Source organism: Solenopsis invicta, chromosome 13 (assembly GCF_016802725.1).
Source record: "Solenopsis invicta isolate M01_SB chromosome 13, UNIL_Sinv_3.0, whole genome shotgun sequence".
NCBI lineage: Eukaryota > Metazoa > Arthropoda > Insecta > Hymenoptera > Formicidae > Solenopsis > Solenopsis invicta.
In genome coordinates this window covers 11,445,162-11,456,474 of record NC_052676.1, presented here as the reverse complement: position 1 = coordinate 11,456,474, position 11,313 = coordinate 11,445,162, and the positions used below count along the sequence as shown (strand labels likewise).

Sequence of the window (11,313 nt, the reverse complement as noted above, 5' to 3'; positions counted from 1 at the left end):
ATCACTAGTGTGGACGGTGGTTAGCTATGGTGCAGAAATTTGGGGGTGAAAAGAAAGGGAAGAGGTAGAGAGGATACAGGACAGGTATTTGAAATAGGTAATAGAGGTGGGAAGGTACACACCGGGGTACATGGTAAGAGAGGAGATGCAGAGGGAAAAATTAAGGGGAAGGGCAGGAATGAGGGCATGGAGTTATGAAAAGAAACTGGGAGAAAGAGGAGAGGGGAGTTGGCAAGGTTGTGTTGGGAGGAGATAAGAGGTAGAGCAAAGGAGGGAAAGTGTTTTGATTATACGCTGAACGGTATTTTTGCTCGGAAAACTATTCGAGAAAAGGGATAGGGAAAGAGGGGGCGAAAGAAACAGAGGGGGGAAGAAAGGTTATGGTAACAGGACTGTACAAAGAGTGCGGAAGGCAAACAAAGCGATGGGAGAGAATCACGTGTCTTTCACATTTAATGTATTTTAGTAAGTAAGTAACGACAGTAATAAACTCTTATTAAAATGATATGACAACTAAAGAGAATATAATGAATCAAAAAAAAAAAGGTAGTAGTTAGCTGTGTTGGACGGTCTGTTGCACTCGGTGGGGGCAGGGAATGGTAGTTCCGGCAAGCCGCAGTGAGATCTTCGGATTGCACGGTTGTCGGAAGTTCGCCTCACTCTATCTCGTCGTCCGTGATCCTCTTGACGCTGCTATAAGGGAGAGATTTGCAGTTCCTTGCAATAGGCTGAGAGCCCCAACCGACAGGCTAGCAGCCTCTAGATTTTTCTGTGCGTACGTAGTACGTGCGTGTCTCGAAGAGAGAGAGAGAGAGAGAGAGAGAGAGGAAGCCACGATTACAAATGTGCTAACAGCACCCGACTGTATTAGAAACTCTAACTTGAACAATCGCGTAAAGCCGCTGCGCAGCAACTCACTCTTTTCAGCAGAACAGAAGCACGTGCGCCTCCCCCGATCGTAGACGAAAAACCGAATGACGCAAGACGCTGCTGCCCTCGTGACAACAGCGCCACGCGCGCGTAGTAATACATAACCCAAGAGATGCGCGTAGGGACGCTTGGCCCTAGCGCGCACCTTATTGCCATCCTGTTACCTTCCGAAGGAGCGGTACTTTTTGAACATACCGCCCGCCTTCGTTAATGAGCATTAACGAATATGTCACAATGTGTCTTGCTCGATCGGAAGGGGACAAACTTTTGCAATGGGTCGTGTTAGGACTGAAGTTTGAGTTTGTATCGTGACAACTCGAGTATGACCGTCCTTACCCGGGTGTGTTTGGATAATGCGCCCCAATGGCCATTTTGAAGGCGGGTACCGATCATCAACTACCAGAACTAAAGTCCCTTTCTCGAGGGATTTATTCACTCTGTTCTATTTGTATACCGAAAGATAGCGTTGAAGACACTCCTTAGACCATTGTGACCAAAACGACTCAAGCTTCTGCCGAACTAGTTGCCATCGCGATAATCGACTTAACTTAACCGGGTCCAGGGAGGGTTCCGGAACAATAACTGGAGCACTACCCAGCAAGAAGTGCCCAGGTGTAAGTGCGTTTAGATCGTCAGGGTCGTCAGTGAGAGGGCACAAAGGCCTGGAGTTGAGAACGGATTCCACCTGTGAAAGTAGGGTAGTCATTTCTTCATAAGTTAGGAGAGTATCCCCTATAACTCTACGAAGGTGGTATTTGACCGATTTAACCCCCGCTTCCCACTTCCCTCCGAAGTGCGGAGCGGAAGGAGGGTTAAACTTCCACTGCGTCCCGTCATTTGCAAGTAGCTGGCGAGTTTGGTTGACTCCTCCGTGGATTGCGAGAATAATCTTCGTAATTCCGCGTCTGCTCCTTTGAGCGTAGTGCCGCAATCGCTTGAAAGCGTGACGCAAATTCCTCTTCTTGACGTAAAACGCTTATACGCGGCGATGAAAGCCTCCGCAGTGTAATCCGTAACCAATTCTAAGTGCACTGCAGAAGTCGAGAAGCAGACAAATACCGCGATGTAAGATTTATACGTGCGTGCGTTCTTCCCTTTCCACGTTTTCGTCACGAATGGTCCTGCATAGTCAATGCCCGTATGTTCGAAAGGACGATTGGGCGAGACTCGGGTAGCGGGTAGTTGACCCATCAACTGCTTTGCCCTTGTCTGTCTGTAGCGGGCACACTTAACACTTTTGATGATGAGAGATCGGACAGGAGCTCTTCTTCCTACAATCCAATACTCGCTTCGTAAAAGAGATAAAGTGATCTGTGTGCCTCCATGCAAGGTCCTCAAGTGAGCATCTCGAATAATGAGTGACGTCAAAGTTGATTCCCTTGGTAAGATTAGGGGATGCTTTTCATCTTGAGAAAGAGAAGAGAATTGAAGACGACCTCCGACTCGCAGAAGTCCCTTGGCATCTAGAAATGGTGTGAGACGGACAAGCGGACTTGACTTTGAAATAGGTCGCCCCTTGGAGAGCAGCTGTAGATCACCCTGAAATGAAGCCCTTTGGATTTCCTTGACCCAGTAGAATTTAGCGTCCACTAACTCTTGCGTAGTTAGAGGACCGAAAGTTGACATGGCGGTACACCTTTTGAAACGAGAGACTGCTCGTTGACAAGTGGCCGTAATTCGGTACAACTTCACAAGGCTGGAATATCGATTGATTAGATCCCATGGCGTATAATTCTTGGTGTTAACTGAAAGAACCTTCGTAGGTCTTTCTTCAAGGTTTTCTCGTATGGGCTTTTCCGTAGGGAGTCTTGGCCAGGCTGACGAAGGTTGGGAGAGCCATGAAGGCCCACACCACCAACTTGAAAGCTCCGACAGCTGTGAGGTTGTTAGACCTCGTGTAGCAAAATCGGCCGGGTTGTCCGTACCTGGCACAAACCTCCACTCGGCCTGAGGTATTGTTTCTTGGATGTGACAAACTCTGTTATAGACAAAATCCTTCCATCGAGAGGGATGGCTGTTCAGCCACGTATGTGTGATAGATGAGTCGGTCCACAGTATTATGCGTAGATTCTTCCATTCCAATACGTGTAACAGATGGGAGACCAGTTTGGTTAATAAGACTGCACCTGATAACTCTAATCGGGGGACTGTCAATCGCTTTAATGGAGCGACCTTGGTTTTCGAGGCCACAAATCTGATGTTTACTGCCTCTTCCTCGCACGATGTCCGTAGGTACACAACAGCTGCCATGGCTTGCTGTGACGCATCACAAAACCCATGAATCTCAACTTGGCGATCGTTAGAACACCCTATCCATCGTGGGAGCGTGAATTTTGGCGTATCCTGAAGAGATCTGATAATTGTAATCCATTTACTAGCAACGTGGTCTGGCAAAGGGTCATCCCAACCTAATTTTATCGTCCATTATTCTTGAATTAGGAGTTTGCCAGTAATGGTGATCGGAGATAGAAACCCTAGGGGGTCAAACAGTTTTGCTATAGTAGACAAGGTAGATCGTTTCGTGATCACACCTTCTGCTGGAAGAGTATATTTAAAAATAAAGGTATCTGTGGATGGTTGCCAGCCAAGTCCCAACGTGTAGACGACTAAGTTCTCCTTATGTTCTATGAATTTAGAGTTATTTTGTTTATCTGTGGAGACAGAAGAGAGCATGCTCGAATCATTGCTCACCCATTTTTGTAATTTGAAGCCGCCCGCCATGCACAGTTGATTTAATTGCCTTACAATTTCTTGAGCTTGTTCAAGAGTATCCGCACCTCCAAAGATGTCATCGACATACCTTCCTTTGCTTAACGACGGAACAGCAAGCGGGAACTTTGTCCCTTCATCTTCTATCAACTGTTGCAAGGTACGCAGGGCTAAGAAAGGAGCACAAGCCAAGCCATACGTTACGGTAGTGAGGTGGTATGTGCGTAAATGACCTTCGTTGTCAATCCAGAGAATCCGTTGGAGATCCCAGTCATCCTCCTGTACGTTAACCTGCCTGAACATTTTCTCTATGTCCGTAGAAAACACATAGCGAAATAGTCTAAACCATATTAACACGTCGAACAGATCAGTTTGAAGTTTAGCTCCAGTGTGTAATAAGTCGTTAAGTGAATGTCCGGATGTTGTTGGACTCGATCCGTTAAAAACCACACGTAATCGCATAGTAAGACTATGCTCCCTTAAAACTCCGTGATGAGGAAGATAGTAAGTTATCGGAGGGTCGGTCGTATCTTTCGGAACAATCTTCATATGATTCAGTTTTTCGTACTCGTCGATGAAATTTGCATACAACCGCGAAAACTCGGAATTGGAAGAAAGTTTGCATGACAACTTCTTGATCAATCGAACGGCTTTGGCCTTGGAATCCCCCAGTTTATTGACAGGCTCCTTGAGGGGTAATCTCACTACATAGCGACCATGTTCCGTTCGAGAATGAGTAGACTTAAAATGTTCTTCACAAGCCTGTTCGTCGGTGGACCGAGATGAAGTCTTGAAAGGAGCGATTTCATCAAGTTCCCAGAATCTACGCATTAGGCCGAATAGATCACTTTCGAGTGATACGTGAAAACTTTGAGAACCGCCAGGTGTTGATTGAGAACTCCTTGGTCCGGAAATAATCCATCCAAGTTTTGTAGCCTGAGCCATTGGAGCGTTATTCGATCCCTTTCGTATACCGTTTTGAATGATTTGACCGAAGACGTCGGCTCCTAGAATAACATCAATTGAACCGGGTGCTAAATAATTCGGATCCGCCAACTGGATCCCGTCCAAATGTGACCAGCCGTGATTCTTCAAGGAGACCGATGGAATTGTCGACGTGAGCTTTGGTAAAATATGCGCGGCTATTGAACACTGGAAGGAAGACTTAAAATGAGGTTTTATGCTAAAGGAGGTCGTGCCTTTAGTTCGGTTAGACGCGACACCTCCTATTCCAATCAGTGGAATGTGAGAACGAGTACGTGGTAGCCGTAGACGCTGTACTAATCGTTCCGTAATTAACGACACCTCCGAGCCTTGGTCAATCAAAATTCGTGCGTGTGAAGAATTTCCGTGTTCGGATGTGATAGTAACCAGAGCGGTTGCCAGTAGAACATATGGCGTTTTGACTTCATTTCCAAGTGCAGAATGTAAAACCTGAGAGCCGGTAGTTGTCACCGTGTTGTCAGGCTTAGTTGTAGTCGGTTCGTTAGGTTTTCCTGTTGCCAATTTCGCCGAATTGCTATTAGACTTTGTGCTTTCCAAATTGCTACGATGAAGCGTGGTGTGATGCTTTCCAGCACACTTTCTACAACGTGTAGTTATACGACATGCTGATGCCCGATGCGGGCCGAGACAGTTGAAGCATAGGTTATGTTTCTGGACAAGTACTACGCGTTGTTGTACAGTTTTGGAGACATATTGCGGGCAACTGGCGGACCAATGATTTTCGGAATAGAACGAACACGATTTAACGGTCTTGTTTTTGCCTTGGTAATGAGATTTGACACTACTTGGATTTAACTGAGAAACGAACTTTCCCTTTCGCGTTTCATGACCCTTCAGATTCATAAGTCGATTTCGGAAGAACTCTTCAAACTGTTTCCATGTCGGAAGTTCGTTAGAGGGACCCCGATGTAGATCCCACATGTTTACGGTATCAGAGTCGAGTCGCTGTATGACCATAAAAATTAGAATATCATCCCAATGATGAATTGGTCTTCCCAACGTGTCTAAGGTTCGATATGTCTCCATAACGCCAGTAAACAATTTCTCCATTTCTCCCGCTGTCGACTTCGTCATCGGCTTTAGACTGAATAATGACGTTATCGCGGAATTGACTAACATCCTTTTGTCTTCGTAAAACGACACGAGAGCTTTCCAATCGTTAGAGAAATTACCGCCCGTAAGCATAGTGTTTTTCAATAGATTATATGCCGATCCTGTTAAACTAGTCTTCAAGTATTGTAATCTTTCGATGTTAGTTAGTGAGGAATTGTTTATGACTAAACTAGTAAAGAGATCTTTGAAATAGAGCCAGTCCGCGTGATTTCCATTAAACTTGGGAATGTCATAGCGGGGAAGTTGCGATCGATTAATAAACGCGACGGTCTCGGAAGTTGATTCCGAAACGTGCCTTGAAGAGGACGTTCCCGGAATGCTTCCATATTCCGATTGTGAATCCAAAGCAGAATTGAACCGTTCTACAGACTCTAAATAACTTTCGTTTACGACGGAAAATAAATTATCTTTAAAATAGGAATGCTTCATTATACTCTCCCTATCGTTGTCATTCAACTGTTTAACAGCCAATGTAATGGCATCATGTTTTACACAGAACTTGTCCCAATTATCCTTGAGCGCCGAGAGGCGTACGTTGATTCTTTGAGAAGTTACACTTTCCATGCCATTCTTCACAAGATTTTCATAGGATTGCCTTATGGTTTTCATAAGCACGAGCTGCTGCTCAACATGATGCTAGACGTGAGATAACCTCATGATTCTCTCCTTCGTTCACCGCCGAATTAATATATCCGAAATAATCTCCAAGCTACTATGTCCGAAATAATAAATCTGAAATAATATATCCGGCTCGAAGGACCAAAATGTTTTGATTATACGCTGAACGGTATTTTTGCTCGGAAAACTATTCGAGAAAAGGGATAGGGAAAGAGGGGGCGAAAGAAACAGAGGGGGGAAGAAAGGTTATGGTAACAGGACTGTACAAAGAGTGCGGAAGGCAAACAAAGCGATGGGAGAGAATCACGTGTCTTTCACATTTAATGTATTTTAGTAAGTAAGTAACGACAGTAATAAACTCTTATTAAAATGATATGACAACTAAAGAGAATATAATGAATCAAAAAAAAAAAGGTAGTAGTTAGCTGTGTTGGACGGTCTGTTGCACTCGGTGGGGGCAGGGAATGGTAGTTCCGGCAAGCCGCAGTGAGATCTTCGGATTGCACGGTTGTCGGAAGTTCGCCTCACTCTATCTCGTCGTCCGTGATCCTCTTGACGCTGCTATAAGGGAGAGATTTGCAGTTCCTTGCAATAGGCTGAGAGCCCCAACCGACAGGCTAGCAGCCTCTAGATTTTTCTGTGCGTACGTAGTACGTGCGTGTCTCGAAGAGAGAGAGAGAGAGAGAGAGAGAGGAAGCCACGATTACAAATGTGCTAACAGCACCCGACTGTCTACTCGAGTTCTTGCTTTCTCTAGGTAACCGAGCCTCGGTCGTACATGTGCTAAAAGCACCCGACTGTATTAGAAACTCTAACTTGAACAATCGCGTAAAGCCGCTGCGCAGCAACTCACTCTTTTCAGCAGAACAGAAGCACGTGCGCCTCCCCCGATCGTAGACGAAAAACCGAATGACGCAAGACGCTGCTGCCCTCGTGACAACAGCGCCACGCGCGCGTAGTAATACATAACCCAAGAGATGCGCGTAGGGACGCTTGGCCCTAGCGCGCACCTTATTGCCATCCTGTTACCTTCCGAAGGAGCGGTACTTTTTGAACAGAAAGGTAATGGGAAAATAGGAGGAAGAAAGAAAAGGTTTCTATGAAGAAAAGAGCTGGAATATCAAGGAGATAGAAAAGTTGAGAGAAGAGGGAGGGTAAAGGGGGAAGGTGGTAGCAAGAGAGAGGAGGCGGCAGGAAGAGGAAAGGTGGGAAAGAATTAGGAGCTCGAGGTTCAACTGATGGTATAACAGAGTGAAGGGGAAGGGAGTGCCGGAGTACTTGAAAAGGGATTTGAAGAAGGAAAGATGAAAAAGGATTGCAAGGTATAGGTTAGGAGACGGTATGAGAGGGGGTAGATACTGGAAAGAGAAAGAGGAAAAAAAATGTAGAATATGTGAATGGGGAGAGGAAACGTGGGAACATATATGAGAGGAATGCACGGATTAGGGGACGGAAAAGGGATGGCAGGAGATGGTAGAAGAGGTTTTAGGTAAGAGGGGGGAGGGAGAGGTTTGGATGAAGAAACTGGAGGAGATGAGGAAGGGAAGAGGGTGGCTGGGTATGAATGAGAGTGTGGAAGGAAGAGAGGAAAATGCGCCGGAAACAGAGGTCCGGAGAATAAATGTGGAGGTATGAATGGATGAGTGATATCTCTCTCTCTCTCTCTCTCTCTCTCTCTGGATCACGTGAGTACTGTTCACTTGCTGGCTTATTTGCTCCGCTTTCTGAGCTTTATTTCTGCTGCTTTCTGCCCTCCGGGGCCGCTTCTTTCAGCCTCTGTCTGTCAAGGGCCTCTTTCACTTGACACCACACTGTCGCGGTGAGTGTCAACTTTACTTTTCGGCGTTCTCTCGCTGCTTTTCTGGCTATCTCTACTCCTGGAGGTTATGGGTCTCTCTTAGCGGCATTCTGCTCTTGCGCCTGCGCCGTGACTGGAGCGCTTTCGGCGTTCTGCTACTCATCGCCGGCGAGCGCGCGCCTGAGCGCGTTCTCAAACCTACCAGCTCCACATCACCTGTGCGTCCCGCAACACTTCACGGGCCGGCCTAACAATCTCCAGCCAATCAGTATGCCTCTGTCCTGCCGAGTGTGCAAAAGGTTTCTGTCGGCGACAACAGCAATCCAATGCGAGCGCGATGCGAAGCACACCTTCCACGCGGAATGCATGGAGCTCCCCACCGACTCAGCAACCTCTCCGGACATTTTTTGTCCAATTTGTCAGGAACCTTGCCACTCTCGTCTTTCCGCTCTCACACCAAGTGACTCAGCCGCTGTCTGCCCTGCTCCTCCGGAGTCCGATTCTGACTCCATTCTCTCCGCTCTGCTCTCCAAGATGTCGCGTATCGAGACACAGCTGCGGGACCTCTCCACAATCAAGACGCAACTGCTGGATCTCTCGACTATTAAGCCGCAACTTGCTGCCCTCGACGCGCGACTCTCTGCTACGTCGGACACTCTCACTGCGTCCATCCTCGATCTCAGGACGCAGCAGGATGCTCTCGGTAGGCGCATGGATGCCCTCGAGATGCGCGGTCCGTCCGGCGACCAACGGGAGTTCGAGGGGATCGAGGCGAGGCTGGAGACTCTTGAGCGGGCCAAGCTGAGCTCGGAACTTATCATCTTCGGTGCCAGGGAGCCACCTTCTGAAGCCCTCCGCGAGACTGTTTCGAGCATTGCTGCTGCCATTGGTGTGGAGGTCGCCCCTGGCGATATAACTTCGTGCTTTCGCATCCCTGCCAAGGGTGGACGACCTCGCCCTATCATCGTTAAGCTGACCACCTGCGACGCTCGGAACCAGTGGATCGCCGGGAAGAGAGCTAAGAGGATGCTGGATGGATCCGACGTTCCCGGTCTTCCGCCTGGTATCATCGACATCAACGAGCGGCTTTCTCCTCGCGCCCGTGAGGTCCTTGGCGAGGCGCGGCGCGCTGTCAGGGAGGGACGCCTACATCGCTTGTGGGTGAGAAATGGGCTCATCCTTGTCCGGCGTCACTCTAACACCCCCTATCCGCATCCGCTACCGTGCGCACTTGCAATCGCTGATCTCGGGGGCGCCGGTGCCCTCTTCGGGCGGGGTTGATGTCGGGCCGTCTTCGAGCGGTACACGCTCCTCCTCTGCGCCTGCGAGCGCCGCCGGTCTTTCGCGGCCTCCCCTGGCTTCACGATCGACCCCCGCGCCGCCGGCTCCACTCGGTCCCCTCCCACGGGGTGCCCCTCCTAATATTAACTCCGACGCGGCTGCCTCGGCTAGGGTCCTGCGGTCCAGAAAGGACTGACGGTCTGCCCAGGTCGCCCGTCTGCCTCCGGAGTACCTGCGTCTCTGCCACGTGAACTGCCAGTCGCTCCTCCCCCATTTCTCTGAATTCGCGGACTTTTTCCACCGGGAGACTTTCGATATTGTTGCTATGTCGGAGACTTGGCTTAAGCCTCATGTTCCCGACAACTTCGTCTCCCTTCCCGGCTATCGCGTCATTCGACGCGACCGCGAGGGGAGGGGGGAGGGGGGATTGGCGTTTACGTGCGCGGCGACATCGGCGCTTCTATCCTTGCAGCGTCCCCTGGTCCCTACAACTGCCAGCCTGAATACATGCTGCTTCGCGTCTCCCCAAAGGCTTCCCGTCCTTTCCTTCTAGCCGTCATCTATCGACCTCCCAAAGTCGGTCATCTTTCCATCTTCCAAGCCGACTTTGAAAAATTTCTTCCCTCTTTCCGCAACGCAGTCATCATCGGAGACTTTAACATCGACACCAACCGCTCCACTCACGACACGGAATCTCTCTTGGATTTCTGCTCCACCAATCATCTTTTTTTCGTTCCCTTCGGCAACACTCACCATACCACCACCTCTCATACTAGAATCGACCACTGCCTCGTTAGCAGCCTCTCTCTCGTAACGTCTCACCATCAACTTCCAGTTCCGTTCCTGTGCAACCACGACCTCATCGAGGTGTCACTCAACTTTCTCATCCATCGCCTCCCTCCTCGCCTTGTCACCATCCGCGATCACTCCAGGACCGACTTACAGACTCTCCACAGTCTCCTGCTATCTCCCAACTGGCTACGCATCCGCAATTTCTCCCATGTCGACGACATGGTTCTCGCTTTCTGTCAACTCCTTACCTCTGCTCGTGACGAACTCTTCCCGTTAAAATCGTTCATAGCGAGGAGACCTCCCGCCCCTTGGATAAACGACACCATCCGTGATCTCCTGCGAAGGCGGGACGTAGCTAGGAGAGCTTTCCTCCGCCTCCCCTCTCCCTCGAGGAGGGAAACCTTTCGAGTGCTCCGCAACCAAGCCAAGGCCGCTATTAAGTCCGCCAAAAATACTTACTTGACTAAAAGGCTTGGCTCGACCTCCAGCGCAGCACGATTATGGTCCGACTTGCGCTCTCTGGGCCTCGCTAGCGCTGGGACCCAGTGTCCGCATCTAAATGTCTCCCTAGAAATCCTGAACTCCTTCTTCTCCTTAGCTCACCTCGCCTCACCCGACCCCCCTATCCCGCCGCCAGGCTCTCTTCAAATCTCTCCCTCTAGCCCACCCTATTCTCTCTCTCCTCTTCCTTGCTTCTCTGTCTCTTCCTCGCCTCTAGCCGACCCTTCCACCTTTTACTTCCTTCATATTACACCCGACGCTCTGTTGCGTGCCCTGCGCCACAGCACCTCCAACTCTTCCGGACCCGACGACATCAATCGTCGCCTCATCTTAATGTGTCTTCCGTGCATCTTTACTTTCATCCTTGATATCTTTAACCGGTCCTTTACCACTTCCTCCTTTCCCTCCTCCTGGAAACTCTCTCACATTATTCCACTTCCCAAATCCAAGCATCCCTCCGAACCTTCCCATTTCCGCACTATATCCTTGCTTTGCTTCCTGTCCAAAGTGCTCGAACGCGTTGCCTTCGAGCAACTTTCCTCCCACCTATTGACCTACAACCTTCT

The 11,313-nt window shown here is 49.0% G+C and overlaps 2 protein-coding genes across 2 annotated transcripts; both read right to left on the bottom strand.

Annotated features, from left to right (window-relative positions):
- Positions 1-1,662: 1,662 nt before the first annotated feature.
- On the bottom strand, positions 1,663-3,180 carry LOC120359323. Its single transcript, XM_039456454.1, has one exon. It carries the CDS (start codon positions 3,178-3,180, stop codon positions 1,663-1,665), a length of 1,518 nt encoding a protein of 505 aa, XP_039312388.1.
- Positions 3,181-3,354: 174 nt separating this feature from the next.
- Positions 3,355-6,366, bottom strand: LOC105205345. The gene has a single exon (XM_039456453.1). It carries the CDS (start codon positions 6,364-6,366, stop codon positions 3,355-3,357), a length of 3,012 nt encoding a protein of 1,003 aa, XP_039312387.1.
- Positions 6,367-11,313: the final 4,947 nt, after the last annotated feature.

What these genes read in the sequence shown, in the direction of transcription:
- LOC120359323 (XM_039456454.1), bottom strand. Translation starts at nt 3,180, where the DNA reads ATGGCAGCTGTTGTGTACCTACGGACATCGTGCGAGGAAGAGGCAGTA.
- LOC105205345 (XM_039456453.1), bottom strand. Translation starts at nt 6,366, where the DNA reads ATGAAAACCATAAGGCAATCCTATGAAAATCTTGTGAAGAATGGCATG.